The 22,974-nt window shown below is 37.5% G+C and overlaps 4 protein-coding genes and 1 long non-coding RNA gene across 6 annotated transcripts; 3 read left to right on the top strand and 2 right to left on the bottom strand.

The window, feature by feature from the left end:
• The first annotated feature begins 613 nt into the window (after nt 1–613).
• On the top strand, nt 614–2,325 carry LOC137137635 (complement C1q-like protein 4). Its single transcript, XM_067524153.1, has 3 exons — nt 614–831; nt 1,316–1,444; nt 1,562–2,325. The coding sequence occupies exons 1-3, from the start codon at nt 789–791 to the stop codon at nt 1,840–1,842; spliced, it is 453 nt and encodes a 150-aa protein (XP_067380254.1). The 5' UTR covers nt 614–788; the 3' UTR covers nt 1,843–2,325.
• A 1,056-nt stretch (nt 2,326–3,381) lies between these two features.
• Nucleotides 3,382–5,434, top strand: LOC137138386 (complement C1q-like protein 4). Its single transcript, XM_067525521.1, has 3 exons — nt 3,382–4,193; nt 4,907–5,035; nt 5,154–5,434. The coding sequence occupies exons 1-3, from the start codon at nt 4,151–4,153 to the stop codon at nt 5,432–5,434; spliced, it is 453 nt and encodes a 150-aa protein (XP_067381622.1). The 5' UTR covers nt 3,382–4,150.
• A 1,021-nt stretch (nt 5,435–6,455) lies between these two features.
• On the bottom strand, nt 6,456–10,135 carry LOC137138387 (uncharacterized). Its single transcript, XR_010915939.1, has 3 exons — nt 9,913–10,135; nt 9,333–9,434; nt 6,456–6,595 (listed from the first exon to the last, which is right to left on the bottom strand). It is a non-coding gene; the product is annotated as an uncharacterized lncRNA (long non-coding RNA).
• Nucleotides 10,136–12,577: 2,442 nt separating this feature from the next.
• LOC137138294 (complement C1q-like protein 2) lies at nt 12,578–14,989 on the top strand. Its single transcript, XM_067525353.1, has 4 exons — nt 12,578–12,766; nt 14,063–14,191; nt 14,302–14,578; nt 14,752–14,989. Exons 1-4 carry the CDS (start codon nt 12,583–12,585, stop codon nt 14,756–14,758), a joined length of 597 nt encoding a protein of 198 aa, XP_067381454.1. The 5' UTR covers nt 12,578–12,582; the 3' UTR covers nt 14,759–14,989.
• Nucleotides 14,990–15,711: 722 nt separating this feature from the next.
• On the bottom strand, nt 15,712–22,821 carry LOC137138293 (E3 ubiquitin-protein ligase TRIM39-like). Of its 2 annotated transcripts, none has more exons than XM_067525352.1 (8): nt 22,725–22,821; nt 20,137–20,727; nt 18,121–18,216; nt 17,398–17,631; nt 17,079–17,226; nt 16,850–16,876; nt 16,545–16,720; nt 15,712–16,375 (listed from the first exon to the last, which is right to left on the bottom strand). In XM_067525352.1, the coding sequence occupies exons 2-8, from the start codon at nt 20,722–20,724 to the stop codon at nt 15,998–16,000; spliced, it is 1,647 nt and encodes a 548-aa protein (XP_067381453.1). In that variant the 5' UTR covers nt 20,725–20,727; nt 22,725–22,821; the 3' UTR covers nt 15,712–15,997. The 2 variants fall into 2 exon arrangements, with proteins under 2 accessions (XP_067381453.1, XP_067381452.1); XM_067525351.1 differs by lacking the exon at nt 22,725–22,821 and adding an exon at nt 22,488–22,718 and having other exon boundaries at nt 15,713–16,375.
• Between the last annotated feature and the right edge of the window lie 153 nt (nt 22,822–22,974).

The raw sequence follows: 22,974 nt of genomic DNA, 5'->3' as shown, positions 1-22,974 counted from the left end.
ACATATAAAGGTATATTTTTGTCTTTAGTATGCAATCAAATAAAACATATTTGAGATCAATCCTTGCTATCAAAAACATTCTTCAAAGTTTTTGCAAATCAAAATCTTTCACTTCTTAGTTAAAAAGTTTTGCAATAAAAAAAATGTTTTTTAAGTGAAAAAAGGTTTTTGCAAGTCAAACATTTATGCAGAATAAAATCTTTTGTTGGGTCAGTTTCTGGTGTAATAGTGCCTCTGGGATTCTGTTATCTATTGAAACACAGTTTCTCTAAAAGAACAACATAAGCTGAAAACAACCTTGTAGAGTAAAAAAGAAAATTATTTAATTGTAATGTCAAAAATAATTTTTAAAGGTTAGCTCAAACTCAGGTCAAGATTCCATAACAGGATGTGACAGAGATTATCTCACTCTAAGAAACTTCCCCTATGCCATTAAAAAAACGGTCAAGGTGTTATAGTGTTATGTCACATATCCATTAAAAAATGATTGCATTTATCTTGTGCTAGTGTGACAGACATTCTGTGATTATAAGGAGTACACATTTATCATCAGGATTATCTAAAACGTTGTTTTACATCACACAATGATCAGTTATCCATTTTACATCACACTTATTCATCTGCTGTCACTGAGTCACTGGTATTGGGTAAGAGAGTCACATGGGTATGTATTCTCATCGAACAATATAAAATCAGCCTTAGGGATCCAACAAATTACAGCTTTGGAGGAGAAGTAAACACATCTGGCGATCGGTTGTCATCCCAACATAAGTAAGAAAGCAACCAAGATGGAAGAAAATATGTCTGTGAAATGCAGTGGGATGCCTGCAGGTAAAAGGACACCTTTCTATCAAAGACTTGTAATGTTGTCGTCAGACTAGAATGTAGGAAATGTATGTAGAAACTGCATTTGACAAAGACAAAGCAATGAAGCTGTACATTAAATTAAACAAATGGTAATATACTCTGTAAGTTTGGATTACAGAGCGAAGGCTCACATTACTAAAGTTGAAAAGACATATTTATGTGTACAATGTACTAGTGACCTCAGTTTTCCTCAGAAGCAACATTGCAAAGTGCTTTGCATAGAAGCACTATGTAAGTGGCCATTTGCCATTTTTTCATCAGTAGCTTTAACTGTAATTGTGAAGTTTTATTCATGACTAAGTTTACCCTTTGCATTTATGTTATATTAAATTGCCTATAAGTGATCAGAAAGTGTGGTTAAACCAAAATGAAACACAAGAAGAAAGATACAGAACAGTAAATGGCCAAAAATTGGTCTAATGTCATTACAATGTATTGTTTTATGCAGAGAAGAAAATGGTGGCATTCACTGCAGCAATAAACACATGTGGGGCCCATGGACCCTTCAATATAGACACAACTGTTATATTCAATAGCGTGATCACAAACATTGGTGAAGCCTACAATCAATCTACAGGTAAATACATCATATACAGCCACACTCATGTTCCCCACAGTGTGTTGACTGGTCCGGTCTTTTCCTGTCTTTTAGGGAAACCTATATGTGATTATTCCTGCTGTTTTTTCCCCTCAGGTATCTTTGTTGCACCTGTTGCAGGCGTTTATTATTTTATCTTCTTCTATCATGCTGGAGGAGAACATGCATCACGTCTGTCACTGTACAAGAACGGCAATCTCATGGTTGAGTCATCCGACCACAAGACAAATGCTGACGGAGCTGATAATGGAGGAAACGCTGTATTACTGCAGCTGAACAAAGGGGACCAGGTGTATGTGCGCCTGGCTGCAAATTATCATATTTGGGCAACCAGTGCCATCACCACCTTCAGTGGCTTCCTGGTCAGTCCAATGTGAGTGATAATCAATTTCTCCAGAAGATGGACGATCAATAGAACAAATACCGTAAAAATTTAAGTTAAAATTTAATTTAAACAGGAAGCTGTTGTTGACATGAAGCGTTCAACCAAAAATAAATCATTAAATATTAATACAATGAGTGTTGACTTTTTATTAAGTGTTTTGTGTCCTGAAAGTGACGAGAAATCAAAATCCAACTATGGACCTTTTGTGCAAACGATTCACTCATTTCCTCACATAAACAACATTTAAACCTTTTCACCTCTAAAAATAAACCTCTTTAGGACCAAAGGCACCTATAATCCACTGTATATGAATTTTCAATAATAGGAATCTTCATAAATCTGATGAAATACAATGTGCTTTCAAAAAACGTTTCGAATTCTGGCTTATTAACATTACATCTGTTTATTGAGCTATATTAAACTGACTTACTGAGCACTGAGCACAGTTTTTGTAGTCAGTTTTAAAGTTGCATTTTTATCTTTCAACCTGTTTTCCATGTGGCAAAAAAAGATGTTGAAACTTTGTGCAACCAGCATGAAGCAAATTTTTTATGTTTTAAAATAAAGATTCATCTGATTAATCTGGAAGATAATTTTCGTGTTTGTGACTCAATGCAGGCTCTCGAAAGACAACAAGCTTTCTCAAACGTTACAGTGCAAGTGCTTGCCTAAAAAATAACCTCAGTAGGCCTAAGTAGAAGTACAACTTAAAATTATTTAAATTATTGTCCTTGTGGGGAAATTGCTCTAGGCTTATGTTGCAATGCTGAAATAAAAGCTCCAAAACATATAAAGGTATATTTTTGTCTTTAGTATGCAATCAAATAAAACATATTTGAGATCAATCCTTGCTATCAAAAACATTCTTCAAAGTGGTGTTCAGGTGGGGCCCATGGACCCTTCAATACAACTGTTATATACAACAGCGTGATCACAAACATTGGTGAAGCCTGCAATCAATCTAGAGGTAAATACATCATATACAGCCACACTCATGTTCCCCACAGTGTGTTGACTGGTCCGGTCTTTTCCTGTCTTTTAGGGAAACCTATATGTGATTAATCCTGCTGTTTTTATCCCCTCAGGTATCTTTGTTGCACCTGTTGCAGGCGTTTATTATTTTATCTTCTTCTATCATGCTGGAGGAGAACATGCATCACGTCTGTTACTGTACAAGAACGGCAATCTCATGGTTGAGTCATCCGACCACAAGACAAAAGTTTTGCAATGAAACAATGATTTGTAAGTGAAAAAAGGTTTTTGCAAGTCAAACATTTTTGCTGAATAAAATCTTTTGTTGGGTCAGTTTCTGGTGTAATAGTGCCTCTGGGATTCTGTTATCTATTGAAACACACACTTTCTCTAAAAGAACAACATAAGCTGAAAACAAACTTCTAGAGTAAAAAAGAACATTATTTAATTGTAATTTCAAAAATAATTTTAAAAGGTTAGGTCAAACTGAGGTCAAGATTCCATAACAGGATGTGACAGAGATTAAATCTCTCTAAGAAACTTCCCCAATGCCGTTAGAAAAACGGTCAAGGGAGCTACTATTCTGCTCCACCCAGCTCTCCCTCTCCCTCCTCTGCTCTGCTTATATACAGTCTACTGTGCTGCAAAGCTCTTCAGGTATTAGTCCTTCTTATATTACAATAAAAAAAAAATGATGCAAAATCTACTAATAAAGCAGGAATCGTAGGAACTTTCTGAATGATTTGAATAAAGAACCTCACTCAAAAAAATACCTCTGCATTGCTGACAGTGCTGTTTTGTGAGTCTGACTTCATTGGGGGCTTCGACAAGGTCTCTACACAAATAGCCTACTTAAGCTTAAGCTTGTGCAAGTTTTACACTCAAATACATCATGATTTAACATATTGAAGTTAACCACATACAATACATTAAGTCATTTTTCAAGGACAGAACAATAAGACAAATACTAAACAAAAACATTTTGATTGTTTAAATTACCAAATGAGGCAATCTGGCATTTAATGTGACATTACAATTGGGATTTGTCATTGAACACCAACAATTAAAAGATAATCCAGAGGTCACGTTGCTGCAAATTGCTTAATCAAAAGGTTATCACAACTCCTAATTTTCTTGAGAATTCCCTAAGTTGATCTTTGCACCTTCCATGGAGTCACTGGTATTGGGTAAGAGAGTCACATGGGTATGTATTCTCATCGAACAATATAAAATCAGCCTTAGGGATCCAACAAATTACAGCTTTGGAGGAGAAGTAAACACATCTGGCGATCGGTTGTCATCCCAACATAAGTAAGAAAGCAACCAAGATGGAAGAAAATATGTCTGTGAAATGCAGTGGGATGCCTGCAGGTAAAAGGACACCTTTCTATCAAAGACTTGTATATTAAAATGTTGTCCTCGGATAGCTAGAATGTAGGAAATGTATCTAGAAAAGGCATTTGACAAAGACAAAGCAATGAAGCTGTACATTAAATTAAACAAATGGTAATATACTCTGTAAGTTTGGATTACAGAGCAAAGTCTCACATTACTAAAGTTGAAAAGACATATTTATGTGTACAATGTACTAGTGAACTCAGTTTTCTAGTGTTGAGACTGCTAGACAAAAGAGAGGAGACAAAATCTCCAGTGTTTCCTGTTTTGGGGTGGATGTAGCTCAGTTGGTAAGCTAGTTGTCCGTTAAGGGTCAGTGGTTTGATTCCCGGTTCCTCCTGGCTATGTGTCGAAGTGTCCTTGGGCAAGACACTGAACCCCAAGTTGCCCCTGTTCAGTTAGGTGAGCACCTTGCATCTCAGCGACTGCCATCAGTATGTGTGTGAATGGGTGAATAAGAAGCAACATTGCAAAGCACTTTGCATAGAAGAGCTATGTAAGTGGCCATTTACCATTTTTCATCAGTTGCTTTAACTGTGATTGTTAAGTTTTATTCATGACTAAATATATCCTTTGCATTTATGTAACGTGATCAGAAAGTGTGGTTGAACCAAAATGAAACACAAGATACAGAACAGTAAATGGCCAAAAATTGGTCTAATGTCATTACAATGTATTGTTTTATGCAGGGAAGAAAATGGTGGCATTCACTGCAGCAATAGACACATGTGGGGCCCATGGACCCTTCAATACAGAAACAACTGTTACATACAACAACGTGATCACAAACATTGGTGAAGCCTACAATCAATTTACAGGTAAATACATCATATACAGCCACACTAATGGTCCCCACAGTGTGTTGACTGGTCCGGTCTTTTCCTGTCTTTTAGGGAAACCTATATGTGATTAATCCTGCTGTTTTTATCCCCTCAGGTATCTTTGTTGCACCTGTTGCAGGTATTTATTATTTTACTTTCTTCTATCATGCTGGAGGAGAACATGCATCACGTCTGTCACTGTACAAGAACGGCAATCTCATGGTTGAGTCATCCGACCACAAGACAAATGCTGACGGAGCTGATAATGGAGGAAACGCTGTATTACTGCAGCTGAACAAAGGGGACCAGGTGTATGTGCGCCTGGCTGCAAATTATCATATTTGGGCAACCAGTGCCATCACCACCTTCAGTGGCTTCCTGGTCAGTCCAATGTGAGTGATAATCAATTTCTCCAGAAGATGGACGATCAATAGAACAAATACTGTAACAGTTAAAATCTGATTTAAACAGGAAGCTGTTGTTGTCATGCAGCATTCAACCAAAAATAAATCATTAAATATTAATACAATGAGTGTTGACTTTTTATTAAGTGTTTTGTGTCCTGAAAGTGACAAGAAATCAAAATCCAACTATGGACCTTTTGTGCAAACGATTCACGCATTTCCTCACACTAAACAACATTTAAACCTTTTCACCTCTAAAAATAACCTCTTTAGGACCAAAGGCACCTATAATCCACTGTATATGAATTTTCAATAATAGGAATCTTCATAAATCTGATGAAATACAATGTGCTTTCAAAAAACGTTTGGAATTCTGGCTTATTAACATTACATCTCTTTTATTGAGCTATATTAAACTGACTTACTGTAAATGAATTATGACATGTAAACCACTGAGCACAGTTTTTGTACTCAGTTTTAAAGTTGCATGTTTATCTTTCAACCTGTTTTCCATGTGGCAAAACAAGATGTTATGAAACTTTGTGCAACCAGCATGAAGCAAATTTTTCATGTTTCAAAATAATGATTCATCTGATTAATCTGGAAGATAATTTTCGTGTTTGTGACTCAATGCAGGCTCTCGAAAGACAACAAAGTTGCAGCACTTATTAAATAATTTACATTTTTTAAATATAAATTTACAATTTTAGAATCCTAACATAAGTAAAATTAGTTAGGAGTGTAAAACTGATAATGAGAGATTGCATTTTCACCTCGGGAATGAGACACTGCCTGCTGAGAACTGCACTGAGTGGCACTAAAGGCTTGAAATACCAGTTAGTGGTGATGATCATGAGCTATTGCACCTGTAGCAGGTGTTTATTATTTTACCTTCTTCTATCATGCTGGAGGAGAACATGGTTCACATCTGTTACTATGCAAGAACGGTGATGTCATTGTTGAGACTTCCGACCACAGGACAGGTGCTGATGGAGCTGATAATGGAGGAAACGCTACATTCCGGCAGCTGAACAAAGGGGACCAGGTGTATGTGCTCATGGTTGCATATTCTCATCTTTGGGCAGCCAGTTCCCGCACCACCTTCAGTGGTTTCCTGGTCAGTCCGATGTAAGTCAGAATGTCTCCACAACATCTGAGATCAATAATGCAAATACTGTAACTGTTAAAATGTGATTAAATCATGAAGCTGCTACTGTCACATCACAATCAAGCAAAATGAATAATCTAAACATTATTACAGTGAACAATGATTAACTGTTAACTGTTTCATGTCAAGAAAGGGACAAGAAATATTAAAATCAGATGCTCCACCAGGAAGCAACTCTTTCATTATGGATGCATGAGGATACAGTATACAATAATGTAAAGTGATTGAAATTATACTGTACAATAATCTTAATATAAACTCAAATTCCTTTGTTGGTCATCTTTTATCAGCGTCCTAAACCAAAATTATGTCATTTTATTTTTTGTTCTGTTCAACACATGTAAACATATGTAATTATTTGCGAGGCAAAGTCTCAGCACGTTCACAGTCTGTGTTTGCGTTTGGCTCATGACTCAGCAGGCAGGCAGCAGTCATTGTCATGGTAACAGACCCAGCTGCATGACATCATGTGATCAGCCTCAGAGCTGTGTCCAAACACTTTACCTGAGTTTTTCTCCCTCAGCATACACAGTGGAGACACACACACACAAACACATACACACACAGACAGGTAATAGACTTTCAAAATAAAAGCTTTTCATCATACTTTATCCACTTTTTAGCATTTCAATGCTACAATGACTTTGTGGTGAAGTCTCCCTAGACACACACAACCACACACACAGAGAGACAACACACTTTCAAATAAAAGGGACACAGCTGCATCAGATGATGTGATGACTTGAGTTTTTCTCCTTCAACATTCATAATGGAGACACACACACACACACACACACACACACACACACACACACACACACACACACACACACACACACACACACACACACACGCACAGTCCTTCACTGACAGGAAACACCCTTTCCAAATAAAAGCCTTTTATTATACTTATGAATATCCACTTTTTAGCATTTAAATTCTAAAATGACTTTGTGGTAAAGTCTCCCTACACACACACATAAACAACCACATACACACACAGACAAGAAACACAGTTTTAAAATAAAAGTGTGTGAAATACTTTCATCATACTTTTTTCAATTATTTAGCATTTAAATGCTAAAAGTAGTTTGTGGTAAAGTCTCCCGATAGTTGACACACACACACAACCACCCACAGACACAGACAGAAAACACACTTCCAAATTAATGCTCTTTTCAACTTTTTTTGTTTTTTCAGTATTAAAATGGTCCCTTCATTTCTAAATAGTTACTTCTTCCTTTTTTCTTTACACTTTTAATAGCAACTTTTTACTTTGCTTCTTTCTTTGTTTCTTTTAACTTTGAATATTTACCTTTTCCTTTGTTTCTTACTACGTCTTTTAACTTTTGTTATTTCAACTTTTTACTTTGCTTCTTCCTTTGTTTCTTTTCACTTTAAATATCAACTTTTTACTTATTTACTTCCTCCATCCATTGTTACTGTCTACTTTTTGTTTCTTTTCTGAATTCAACTTTTCCTTGCCTTTTTTTTCCTTTTATTGTCATCCTCTTTCTTTCTCCTTTAGTTCGTATTTATCTCTCTTTAGCATTTGTGGCTTTGAACGTGTGAAAGCTTCTGCTCTCTGCTGCTTCTGAGCTTTCGACCTCTACTGGGCAACCTAACAGCTCTCCCACGTAATTTCCTTGGAAATGGCCTTTTCTAGTTAATAAATGATGCCTAATCAGAACCAGTTTGTATTTATCCTCATTATTACCTACAGTTCAATAATAACTATTACTATTCTAATTTTCTAAAGTTAGCTCAGGTCCACTCAAGTGATATCATACAGTGTGTTGAATGTCAGTTCATCTTCAAAACTGGGCTGACTTTGATTCTTGTAGTTTGACTTAAGTTATTCTATTGCCATAGGCAGTGTAGAAAAAACATCTAAAGCCTGAATACTCGAAAGTAATTCAAATGGTAACTTACGCTACCTGATCTTGATGCAAATAGAAGCTTTTTCAAATGCCACTGCACTTCTTTTCATCACTTGCACAAAATGAAAAGCCCACTATGTTGAACCTTTTGTGCAAATAATTGACTCATTCCATCACAGTAAACAGCAATTACACAGTTTAACATTTAAGAGATAAATGTTATTTGTTTAGTTCTTTTATATCCATCCAAAATTCACCTCTATACCACTGTATATACACTTTCAATAATTGGAATCTGGATGTTCAAAGTGTTTCCCCTTTGCTGAGATAGCTAGATAGACTGTTATAGTTTGATGTAGATGGTCTCATTTACTCCAGTTTTAAACCATCTGTATTGTCAGTCATCAATATGGCCATTTACTGTTTTCAAAGGTGGGAGCATCATCAACAAAGGTGTATTCCTCACTACACTGGGCCGTGTACACTACACTGCTCTTCTTATGTCTCTTCTTATTTTTTGTCCTGGGGTGGACAGATCTCTCAGTGTGTTGCTACAGTAGGTTTAATATGCATCAGTGAACTGCAATTATACCTCAGTCTGCACCTTGTGTTACACAGTTGTTGGTATTTTATTATGAATCCATTTGGTAGTTTTCTGAGTAGTTTTTGTTTGTTTTTTATTTCTTTTCTGTTTTATCTAAAAGCTTCAATCCATGACCAAGGCTGCAAATTAGATTTTGCCATCTGCCCAATAGATGTTGTATACATTGTTGGCTTCATTGTAAAAAGATTTTGTTTTATTGTCCCTGAAATACATAAATAAATAGTTCTGTTCACTTTACCTTCATTCGTCAGGCTGTCCAGCTCCTCCTGCAGGCTGTTGTCCATTTTGGACATTGCTCTCTTCAGTGTCCTCACACAGAGGTCAGGTCAATCTTCATTCACTTGTGGATAAAAAAAAAATAATTTATATCTGTCTCTAAAAAGTCCAAAATTACATGTTATCGAAAAATTTGTTCAATCTTCATCATTAAATTAATAATATTCAGTGTTTTCTCCTTGAGTTGTATCTTTATCATTTTAAAAACAACATTAATTCCATTTTATTACGCTAAAACTGTTCCAGATTTTAACTCCAATGGTGTCCAATGGCCATTTTAAGTTCTTAACAAGTAGACTTGAACTTGATCCACTGTGAGTTAAGGCTTCTTTAGTCACAGTTTGTGACTGTAAACTGTTAAAGGTACAAGTCCTCAGTTTTCTTCAGCTCCTTTAACTTGCCTACAGGGTGATCACTTCAACAGCTTCTGCTTGTCATTCAGGTGTACAGTCCAAACTCACTCCCAATATTCAAAAGACTGCTGAAAACAGAACTCTTTCGCACCTTCCTATGCACCTAAATATAAAAAAATAAAAACAAACCTTTCTGCTCTCTTTTGCATTTGCATCTCATGAAATGTAAACACTTTTCTGATAGGACTTTGCTTTGATGTTTTCTCCTTGACTTAGATTTTTGCTTTCCTTGTACCTCACTCGTAAGTCTCTTTGGATAAGAGACTGCTTAATGACTAAATTTAAATTTAAGCGCCAGCAGCAGAGTGTGGTGCTACTACCTGCTTCTCCTTGATATGTTTGTCAGAGAAGTGAAGAGACACCGGCTCGCTTTCATTTACTTCACACCCACTGGATGAGGGAATTTGGACCTAAACACACACAACAGAAAGTGAAATCTTGTTGTTTATTAGACCGTAAATATGCAGGATATTCAGTGTTTCATTACATATTACCCATGTCCCGTCACAAAAGTTAAAGGATATGGATTTACTATTCCAGTATATATATATATATATATATATTTATTATATTTCAATAGTCTTATCGCTCTTATTATTTATTTCAACGTGTTTCTTTTTCATTGGAAGTTTATTCATTAAATCTACTGTTTAACTCACCTGTTTTTTAAAAGCATGTGCAGGGTCATTGGTCAACTTCTATTAGATGAGCTGTGAGAAATTATAACAGCTCTTATGTTGGTTTCTCATATTTTCTTTTCTTTTTTTCTTTTGTCCTTTCGGCTTATTCAGTGAGTCCAGGGTCGCCACATTGTCTGCATGTTGACGCAACCCTCCCCAAAATTGCAATGGAATGGGCTGTTAGGGGTTCAGTGTCTTGCCCAGAGACACTTCGCCTGTTTCTCATATTTGCTCATTTTTGTTTATTTGGCCCGATTTTGTTCAATTTTCGTTTACAGTCGTCCGACTGTGTTTCTCCCTGCTACACACATAGATACACATGAACACACATGCGCTCTGTCTTATTTGCTGCCAACTTGACCACGCCCCTTCTCACCTGCATATTTTTACCTGATTCCCCTTTAGTATCTAAACCCCTCTCTTACCTCCCACTCCTTGCCACATTTGCTTGTCATGCTCATGACCACTGCCTCGCCTGTTTGTTGGCTTCACTTTGCTCTTTTATGTTTTCATGTGGACCTGGAACTTTGGTGACTGCATAATATTGTCTGGACTCTGCCTTATTGGCATTTATATTCAAGTGCACTTGTTCTGCTTTTTGTTTCATTTTCTCTACTAAAAAAAGTCTAGTCTGCTACTTTGTTGGAAGAAGTCACTCTAAAGATAGAGACTGCAAACACACCACAATGGACTGATCTGACCTGAACACTGCAGCACAGTTAAAGAAGGAAATAAAAAAATGTTTGCTCCCTTTCACTGCTGCTCCTTAGGGCATACTAACATATATGTGTGTGTATTAGCTGCATTATAGCAGTGAATAATAGCACTACAGAGGCTAATTACATCTGCCCAGAATCATTGGCTGCCTCTTCCTTTCCTGGAACACATCTATCCCATTGCCTCCGCCTTAAAAAAGCCCACAACCTCCTCAGGGACCCCTCCCCAACCATCTCCCAACAGTCTTAAAACAGTGTTTATCCCAAAGCTATAAATGTCTATAGTATGATGGAGCGTTTGGGTTGTCTTGTGAGCGTGGATTACTGTGTTTTACTTCTTACATCTTATTCGTTAAGATAAAGGAATGCTTCTTTTCTTTTGTTGTGTCCTGTCTTGTGTTCGCTAATGAACCTATAGAGCAGCATTACCTGTTGTGTTGGATACAAGCATGCAATGAAAGTAAAACCATTCATTTTTTTAACATTTACTATCGTGGTGTAAAGGCTGTAAATAAAACCTTTTATTCGCATTTGGGTCTAAAGTCTTAGGTATCCCACTGACTGTGTTCTCCTGTTCAACCTGCTCAGCTGCATTTGTAAAAGTTTACAATGTAATAAATCCCACTTACACTGCCAACTACCCAGGAACTTCGATAGTGTTAATTGATGGCTGATTTGTTACTTACCTACTCATGCTGCTCGCTGGTCATGAGCTTTGCCCTGTTCTTTAGCAAATATGTTGCTCCTTGTTATATCAAGGAAGAAATTATCTGCCTAGAGCTGCATAAGGAAGATACACTCGTTGCAGACTTTATTAGGTACAACTGTATCTATCCATTAATCTAATGCAATCCAATTCAGCAGTTCTGCCATGAATTCTAAAGTTTTAGCGACATTACATTAGAACCTCCTCTTCTATTAATGTACTCCAGTACGACTCCACTACCCACTTTGACCTCAGTTATAAACCCAAAGTAGAATTATCACTTCTCTGGCAAACATAAAACTTGTGCTATCATATGATCATGCTCATTGTAAAAAATCTAATTGTAAGAGAAAATTGGTAGAAGAAACTGGAAATCAACACATTCTGTTTGCTTAGTAAAATATTATCTGGTTTATCTGATATGTTGTTCTATCACTTTATCACTTAATATTTTTTACAATTAGCAGCATCATGATAAACGCTTGTTTAAAATGAAACTGTTAATTTCTAGGTGAGCCAAGAAAGCTGGCTTTTACAGTAATTTGAAATTAAAATTAGGAATCTGTCATTTGAAAACTACAACATATTAAATGAGGAACTCGCTTTGCTGAAAATTGCATAAGAAAAAAGTTGGCACGATTTTGATATTACCTGAGAAATCATTATATACTATATGAGAGTCATATGACAACTTTTCATGGGACCATTTAAAAACAGCCTCATGGATCCAAAGAATTACAGCTTTGAAAGAGGAGCAGAGACATCTGACACACAGCCTGTCTGTCATTTCAAAACGAGTGAAGAACCAACAGAGATGGAAGAAAAACTGTCTGCTTTGAAATGCAGTCTGAAGGGCCAGATTGATGAACTGAGGGGAAAAGGTAGAATAACACCTTCTCATTATAGACTTATATGCCTTGAAGAGCAAAATGTGGTAGTTGTCCTCACATGTTTTTTTACAGTTACTGAATACAAATACAAACAGTAAGTTTGTATGCTACAGCAAACTGTTCACACTAATGGAGCTGAAAATACATTTTCATGAGTATACAAAGGACTTCAGGTTTCTAATATCGAGGCTGCAGAGAAGAACACACACTGTTTCGCTTCAATTGCATTTTTATTAATTCACAACGCTTAGACTTTTATTATGTGTATAAAAATCATTCCAGTAATGCAATCACAGACACACAGTATCTCAGATCTAATCAAGATATTTGTGATTAAACACTTAACATCTTCATATTTCAATGTTAAACTATGAGTTTTTTGAAAACCATTACCTTAGTAGTTTAAGACCACATTTTAAATATCCTAAGTCCAACAGGAAATCCATCACATGTATACAATTACACTATAAATGCATTACAGTTTTAAAAAAATTACCCCAGACAAATGTTTTTCTTTGTCAGGCTCAGTCTTAATGTCCACATGTAAGAACACAGATATAATGCAGTATATATATATAATGCTGCCATTAGATAATCTCTCATTTAAAGGAATTGAGCCATTATTGTTTAGGTTTTCTGGAGGCCTTGCCTATGTAGGCTAGACCACAAGGGCAGAGTGACAGAGTAAAAGAACATCTAAAAATGTTCTAGGCACTACTCCTGCAGTCATTCCACTAATAACCCTCTAAAAACATATTTTACTCCTTTTAGATTTAACAGTATGTTGCCCAGATGAGACAAATCCCTCCATAAAAAAATGCAGAATTGTCAAAAAAGATATTATGCAAGAAAGAAAAAACTCAATGTTGTGCAACAAATGTATCCAAAGGCTTAAAATTAGCAATAAAAGAACTAAAGAATAATAAGGAAATTGTGATGAAACCTGCAGATAAAGAAAAGACCATTGTTATGCAAGATGCATACAGGTATAAACAAGAAATCAACTTCCTTCTGATCCAAAGAATTATTTTATTATATTATAGATTATTTTACAGGGTTACCTACACGATTAGCAAGCATTCGACGCAGCACTTACTAAATCTCATTCAGAATAATTAAGCAAGTGTCAAAAGAGAGAGCGAAAAGTATCATCCTCTCACAGGAATAAAGTACACAATTAAAAACATTATCAGATGTGATTCAACTACTTGATTCAGCAATGAAATACAATAAATGAATGGGAAACAAATTGTTTATTTTACCATAACAATGTTTTGTTTTACGTAGAGAAACAAAAAGTGATATTCAGTGCAGCGTTACAGAGGGGTGGGCCCCACGGACCCTTCAACACAAGCACAACTGTTATATACAACAATGTGATCACAAACATTGGTGAAGCCTACAATCCATCTACAGGTAAATACATACAGCCACACTCATGTTCCCCAACAGTTTGTTGACTGGTCTGGTCTTTTCGTGTCTTTTAGGGAAACCTTTATGAGTTCAATCCTGTTTTCTCCCCTCAGGTATCTTTGTTGCACCTGTAGCAGGTGTTTATTATTTTACCTTCTTCTATCATGCTGGAGGAGAACATGGTTCACATCTGTTACTATGCAAGAACGGTGATGTCATTGTTGAGTCGTCCGACCACAGGACAGGTGCTGATGGAGCTGATAATGGAGGAAACGCTACATTCCTGCAGCTGAACAAAGGGGACCAGGTGTATGTGCTCATGGTTGCATATTGTCATCTTTGGGCAGCCAGTTCCCGCACGACCTTCAGTGGTTTCCTGGTCAGTCCGATGTGAGTCAGAATGTCTCCACAACATCTGAGATCAATACTGCAAATACTGTAACAGTTAAAATGTGATTAAAACATGAAGCTGCTACTGTCACATCGCAATCAAGCAAAATCAATAATCTAAATATTGGTACAATGAACAATGATTAACTATTGATTTACTATTTCATGTCAAGGAAGTGACAAGAAACATTAAAATCAGATGCTCCACCAGGAAGCAACTCTTTCATTTTGGATGCACAAGGATACAGCAATAATGTAAGGTGTAAGGTGCACAATATTTTGTATAAATGGTAATATTTTGTTCTGTCCAATAAATGTGAACATATGTAACTAATAAATGATGTCTAATAACTATTTCTATTCTACTTTTCTAAAATTAACTCAAGTGATATCATGCAGCATGTTGAATGTCAGTTCATCTTTAAAACTGTCTTGTCTTTGATCCTTGTAGTTTGCCATAGTCAGTGTAGAAAGAAACATCTAAAGCCTGAATACTAGAAAGTACATTTTCAGAAACGGACTCTCCCTGATCCTGATGCCAAAGAGATGCTGTCATAACTACAACTGCACTACTTTTCATCACTTGCACAAAGTAAAATTCCATCTATGTTGAACGTTTTGTGCAAACAAACGACTCATTTCATCACACCTTGTCACCTGTGAATTGCTGATTTACCCAGTATTCATGTGGTGTTAGGGTTACCTGCATCAAAGTGTGAACAAAGGTAAAACTACCCTCTGCACTGCTGAGATCGACTGTTGCAGTTGGATGTAGTTGTTCTCCTTTACTCCAGTTTTAAAACATCAGTATTCTCTGTCATGAATGTGGCCGTCATCAACAAAGGCGTATTCCTCACTACACTGGGCCGTGTACACTACACTGCTCTTCTTATGTCTCTTCTTATGTTTTGTCCTGGGGTGGACAGACCTCTGTCTCAGTGTGTTGCTACAGTAGGTTAAATATGCAGCAGTGAACTGCAATTATACCTCAGTTTGCACCTTGTGTTACACAGTTGTTGGTATTTTATTATGAATCCATTTGGTAGTTTTCTGAGTAGTTTTTCTTTGGAAAACAGGAGGAGATTCTGAGACAAGCCTTAAACAATTATTCCTTCATTTAATCAAAAAGTCACCAAGAGACTTTCCTCAAAATATTTTTAATAGAGCAAATTGATCGTTTAAAGAAACATCATTACATGAGTAAACTAAGAAAAGGTATACTAATTAGAGAACGGCTGTTCAAGCACTCTGACCATGTACAAATCTGCAGGAGCAAAACAACTTTTCGCATCAGGTTAAAGGGTTTTTTACTGTTCAGTAGAAAACAGGGTGAAAACTAAAATTAACTATTAAATACTGAATTAGCTGTTCAGAACTAAACATCCTCTGCAGCTTCAGAAAACAATCAAAGCTTCATCCTCAAGTTGAACTCTCGTGATTGACAGCTGTAATAACCAATGGTGCAAGGTTCTTCCCTTCATCGCAAACACTTGGGCTGAGGAAGGGGAAGATCCTCTCAGAGAACAAACACCCCATAAAGGTGTACATGTGAGACCTGCTGTCCACGTTGAAGAACGACACCGTTCCCTCCTCGTAGTCCGTAAAGACCCCGACAGTCTGAGGTTTCTCCTTTAGAGTAAGAAGAACTGAGGGGGAGTCCAGAGCACGATACTCGTTCCCGTTCCTCAGACGCACAGTCCAGTAGCCATTTTCTGGCTTGGAGGTAATCATCCCCTTCCTGTTGACAGACTCTTTGACCACACCCAGGTCCCAGTAGGTCTTTGACCCCACTGCTACCTGATCATAATGAAAGAAAACACAGAAATTAGCAATACTTAATCAGAACTGGTTCTACTGTTTGTGGCAAAAAACAAAACAAAGATACATAGCAAAAGTAAATTTTACAAAATAAGTTTCTGCACTCAAATTGTCTCGTGGTCACTCAGTCAGCAGACATGACACTGACCTGGAAGTAGAACCTCCCGGACAGGAAGCCTCTCTTTCCTATTACACAGATGACGGGGTCAAAGCGTTGTGGGTTGTCAGGAACAACGTGCAGCACCTCGCTGCGGCCCGCCTGCTTCCCATCAGCTGACAGGATGATATTTGGATGGGCAGTGTTTGGGTCTAACACAACATCAACTAGAGAGTCAGGACAGAGAGAAATTCAGCTAATTTTACCCAGTTTATCTGGAAAAAAACCCAGAAGGAATGAGAGCGTAAGGAGGAGAATTGGTCATATTTACATCCATATATTCGGGGAGGTCATACCTGCATATTTCTGCATCCGTTTGATCTCTGTCCAAAGGAGAAAAATATTTAGCGTTTTTAATGAAACATTTTAGTTAAAAATGAAGCCACAATTAAGGAAAATACACAATAAGACAAAGATAATTCTTAACTGCAATGAGTACAATCAGATGCATAAATGGCTTCATCGTAACAATAGTTAGTTGTATTGTGCCTCAAATAAATAAATAAATATTATAGTCCACTTTACCTTCTGTCTTCAGGCTGTCCAGCTCTCCCTGTAGGTTGTTGTCCACTTTAGACAGTGCTCTCCTCAGTGTCCCCACACAGAGTTCTGGGTGGATGCCAATCTCCATCCATTCTCGGGTGGGTGGAGGTGATGTAAAAGAGGAAAAACTCTGCCATAAATAAAAGTTGGAGTTGGAGTTCTCTCATATCATCAACTAATTTGTTCTATCTTTATCGTTAAAGTACTAATATTGAGTGTTTCCTTAATGAATTTGATCTTTATTATTTTAAAAATAACATTATTGACATTTTCTTAGTCACAGTTTAAGATTGACTGTAACCTGCAAAAGGAACAAGTGGTCCTCAGTTTTCCTCAGCTCCTCCAGCTCAGTGTTTCTCCTCTGAAGCTCAGCGATTTCCTGCTCCAGCTCGTTGATGAGCTCCTTTGCTCTTTTATCTGCTGCCTCCTGCTTTTCCTTGATCTCCTTGTTGACTTCAGTCTGTCTCTCGACGATGGAGTGAATCAGAGATGTGGAGAGACGCTCGCTCTCTTTCATCTCCTTCACAGCACTTACCTGGATGAGGGTAATGCATTTTAGAGCAGAGTTATTTATGTTGCCGATAGGCAAAAAAATGTTTTAATAAACAAATAAATATACAATAAACAAATTCAGTTGTGAGAATTTTTGTGGCTGCATTACATTTGGGTCGACTGAAGCTGCTGAAGAAATGAGTGTTGTCTCTGGGTCTTTTACACAGGGATCTATTACTGTGTACTGTTATAAATACACCAGTGAAATCACTAAGACAGTCATTACGCTACTGAAAATATCCTTATGGAATCTGTGGAAACACTGACACTGGATTGATCTCATTTACAGGCTTTAATGAGTTTCCATTTTAGGAATTTGTATTCCAGCCTGATGCTTTATTCATTGAGCCACCAGGTCATTAGTGGCAGGTGTTAAACTCTTTTCTACACAAATAACTCACTGTGGCTTGAGCATAATATGTGACCTCTAACATGTGACAAATTACTCTGTGACGAGTCCATTAGGACTCACCATACTGAGCTTTACACAGTTTTTGATCTCCTTGACTTTCTTCAGTCGCTCTTGGATCATCTGCTGAAAATCTGACTCTGTCTTCTTTATTTGGACCTAAAAAGGCAGAACAGAAATTGACATTAATATGAAGGAATACTCACCATTTAATTAAATATTATGCATTTCCTCTCACAAAAGATGCACATTAAGATTACTGCGACTATTTTGTGCTCATAAAGTCAACCAAATCGTGACAATTCTAAAACTGTAAGAGATCATCTTATGGCCAAAGGTCCTAAAGGTGTGATTGCTTTTATGGCACGTCTTTTTTCTTTTCGTTTGATTTTCTGTCTTTTCACCTTTGTCTGCAGCTTAGACTTTGCTCTTTTGTAAAACTACTCAGTTATTTCCCTCTCACTTATCTTGCTACAATTTCAGGCTCTCACTTCCATCTGCCTGAGAACTTTGATACTGTTTACTGATCTGTTACTTAACCACTCGTGCTGCCAGCTACTCATAAACTGTGTGCTACTTACATTGCCTGTGAACTTTGCTTTTGCCAAGTAAATATTCACTGGTTATGCACCTATTCATGCTGTCAACTGATTATGAACCTTGCCATGCCAAGAGAAAGCCCACCAGGTCACATTTTCAAATGCTAGGTACATACAGTAGCCACATCCTGCCAAGTGTATAGAGAATGTGAGGTTATATAACATTTTGTTAAATGTTGATAGATGTGGGCATCATCATGTGAGGTATGCTTACAGTTTTACTCACAGGTAAGGCAGAACTCCTCTGCTCACCTACTGTGACCTACCATGGCAGTAGCACTGACCTACTGTGGTGATGATTGTGCAAAATCATGACAGAAAGTGAAAACACAGACTCCATCTAATTCACAGAAAGGCCGAGGGATCCCTATAAGATGACACCCGTTCAAAGTTCTCATGTTAAGAAGCTAATACTTGTCTTGGTCATTGTCCTACTTCAGCTTCTCACTGTCATCTAGTTATTCATTAAATTGCAACAAAAGCTTCAATCTGGTATTTGTTAATCCTCTGGAATCTTTATCAAACAAAACTACAAAGAAAGTTTTTCTGTGTTTTTACTAAAGAGCTTAATTGTATTTTGTTTGATGCCTGCAACACATTAAAAAAAAGCTAAATAATAATTATACTTTCAAATCATTTAGGAACTGAGGATGTGATGTGTTGCAGTTTTGTAAAGTCAAATACTACAGGAGGCAGATCCAGACTCTAGGGTGAATGAGGCCTGGCATTGTTCTGCTAAAAAATCCCTTCAATTTTCAGAAAAAGTCTTGATGGCAGCATATTTCTCTCTAAAATTGCCAAATACTCTACACCTCTGAACTGATTTTCCCTAACCCAATCTGGACTTGGATGAACTAAGACCTGTGCCGGCTCTGCACAAATCCAACACAAGGCTTTAGAAACAGAGTTTCAGGTGGCATTTCTTCAGTGGTAGACTGTGATAAATGACAACAAGTCTAAAGAGATTGAAAGACCAGCCCGATCTTGTCCCCAGGGCATTAAAAACTGCTGCATTGTTCAGTCCTTTGGCATTAAGAGGTGATGTTAAAGGTATGGTTTTGTGTTAATAATAAATTAACAGGGCTGCCAGTAAAGTACAATGGGAACCCTGGCACTTCAACATTTGACTATTAAAGCAATGATGTAGTATATAAAGTGAAAAGTCCTCAAAAGAAGGTGGTCAGGATGCTTGGATGGATCCTTTGTTGGATGTTCCTCTTATACCCAATCATGATGCCCTCACCACTTATTAACCTGCTTATTTTGAAATAATCAAGAAAAGTGTTACTAAAAGATTTGATTTTTTACTAATTGTTTTGAGTGTGTCAACTATGCAAGATTTTTCTATCACTACTTAAAACTTACAGTAAAATCTTATTTAAAACTAAAGAAAAATGAATATATCAGGGAATGTGCCCTGGCACTAGATATCTGTATTGGTTTTGGTCTTCAGAAACCCATATTAGCATCTGCTATTTACCTTCCTCTCTTTACTTTCCTCCTCTATTATTACAGCTTGGTGATCTTTGTGCTCGGTCTCGATGCAGAATTGGCACACACACTTCTGTTCTTCCCTGCAGAACATCTCTAGCAGCCTCTCGTGCTTTGTACATATCCTGTCCTGCAGGTTCTTGACCGGCTCAATCAGCTTGTGGAGCCTCAAGGTGGTGACTCTCTGGTGAGGCTCCAGGTGAGCATCACAGTATGAGGTCAGACACACCAGGCAGGACTTCTGGGCCCTCGCCTGCAGGAATGCAGTGGCACAGACATCGCACACCACCTCACCTGGTCTGGCTGTGGACAGTGGCAAAGCTGACGAGCAGGCGATTGTCTTTCTAAATGTGTCTGCCAGGTCTTTGAATGCAGTGTTGATGCTTATTTCAGGCCGAGGTGTGAATGATCTGTTACATGTGGGGCATTTGCAAACATCACTGCTGTCCCACACACTCTGGATGCAAGATTGGCAGAAGTTGTGGCCGCAGGGAGTGGTCACTGGGTCGGTTAACACTTGCTGACAGATGGGGCACTGGAACTGTTTATTTGCTGACATGTTACCTGAGGAGGCCATTATCTATAGAACACAATAAAACATAAAAAGGAAGTTAAACAAAATGAAAAAAGATCTTTGTTGGATGAAGTAAAGGCAAAAATGTACATGAATAAAATAAAAAGAAAAGTACAGTCAATGTACAAAAATAATGAACCACCCGAGAAAGTTGGCATTTTAGTTCTTTACAAAAGGTAATATTTTCTTCTGACTTTCAGCAAAGGTAAATCTTGTACAGCTAAACACAATAACAACCATAACCCATAACTGTGGAAATATATATAATTATCCTGTGAGTTCAGGGTCACCACAGCTGATCATTGTCCACAGGTTGATTTGGCACAGTTTTTTACACTGGATGCCCTTCCTGACGCAACCTTCCCCAATTTCTACCGGGCTTGGACCGGCACAGCACAGCTGGGGAGGAGAAAGGGCTGTTAGGGGTTCAGTGCCTTGCCCAGAGACCCTTTGACATATAGCTGGGACTGGGGATCGAACCACTGACCCTGTGGTCTGTGGACGACTGCCTTCTTTACTGCCTTTAACATCCTATGGGTCAGATGAGGGGTGAGGGACAAACACCTGCTCTACTAATGCCTCTCGAAGTGGGAAGAATTTTTTTTTTCAAAAGTTAAATGAAGCAACTGAAGCCACTTTCATTATTGCCGGTTTCATATTAATGTGTAGTGTAGTTAATAACAGGTGCAAACAAGATAAGCTTCATAATGTGTAGAAATAAGATGAGTCATGTTCTATTTCAGATGGGATGCTTGGTATTTTACCGCCGTTAATTTAGTTTGAATTTGAATTTTGGACCTCATATACTATCTCCATGATCAAGCTGATACTGGGACAATTTGGAAAATCATGCTGACCAGGATGTGAAAGTCACTGTGTGATGCTTTTTAATGTTTTGTCAAGATTTGTCATGTAGAAAAACAATAAAGGGTGCTAGATGAATGGTTGCTGTAATGAACAGGCTGGACAGGAAATGCTGTCCAAGTACTTGATCTAAGTCCACTTCTTGAAAATTACACACAGACACACCAAACAACATGATAAACTACTGTAAATAAATAAATGACATGTCTCAATTACTCATGTCAAAAGAATTATTGACAGAAGATAAAGTCAGGTCTACTGATCACAGCAGAGATGTCACACATCCTGACGAGATAGATATGTGTACTGTACATTGCATAACTTTGTGGAATATCAAACTTGGGGAATATTACCACAGTAAAATCACAACGTTAAATAGAACATGAACTATCTAATTTCCATGTGTTATGAATTTGTGGCCACGGATTTTGCACACTTTAAGTCATGGTTGCCAGACGCTGCATTTTTCTCTTCCAGATATCACCAGAGGTGCACTGTAGGAAATAGACTTGACTGGTTCTGTCTAATCATGACATCTGTTAAGCAGGACCTCTAGAACTAACAGGCCGCTCGCTTTAAATTTATTGTATGACCACAAGCATGGTGTCATTCTTCACATCTTTCAACAAGGATATTGCTCCAAGCACTGAAATTTTCATTTCACTATACTAAGCCAAACACACAGGAAGGCCTGAAACCATACTCAAAAACTGCGAATCCATTCTGACACACAAATAACACCAACTGTAAAACTGTTAATTATTAAATATTTTGCAAACATTTATAGAAAAAACACATTTTACTGTATCTGTATACCGTAATAACAATAATCTTGCTCTTATAGATATTTAAACTTTACTTTCATTGCAACCCAGATTTAACTGCATATTGCTAATACTTACATCTACTTCTCTTTAGCTTGTTCACACATCTGTCCTCAGTGACAACAAGGAGGGTGACTGTATGAATTACCATGACCGCCCCACAGTCCAAGTGTAGTAGAGGAAAATGAAAGGTGAGCACAGTAATTCATCAGCCCGGCCCTCTTACTCAGAACTGCTCTGTGTCTCTGTCTGCTTTACCGGGACTACCAACCTGATCCTGAAATTACAGCATTTACAGCACAACCTGCTACTTACCACTGCGTTTGAATGTTGTGGTTCCTATTTATGTGCATGGCAATGTCATTATGCAAATACATAATAGTAGCTCTCATGCATGAAAAGAGAGTGATTATTACACGGGTGTGGTGTTTGAGTTCAACAGTCAATTTTACATTTACGCCACACCTACAGTAAGACACCAGCCCGACCTGCAGCTCCACATTGCATTACACACATGATTTGACTGGGTTTAACAACAAAGGCTCTTTCCTTTAAAAATGTGTTT

The sequence above is a fragment of the Channa argus genome, chromosome 12 (assembly GCF_033026475.1).
Source record: "Channa argus isolate prfri chromosome 12, Channa argus male v1.0, whole genome shotgun sequence".
In the NCBI taxonomy this organism is placed as follows: Eukaryota; Metazoa; Chordata; class Actinopteri; order Anabantiformes; family Channidae; genus Channa; species Channa argus.
This window is presented reverse-complemented; position numbering and strand designations above follow the sequence as displayed.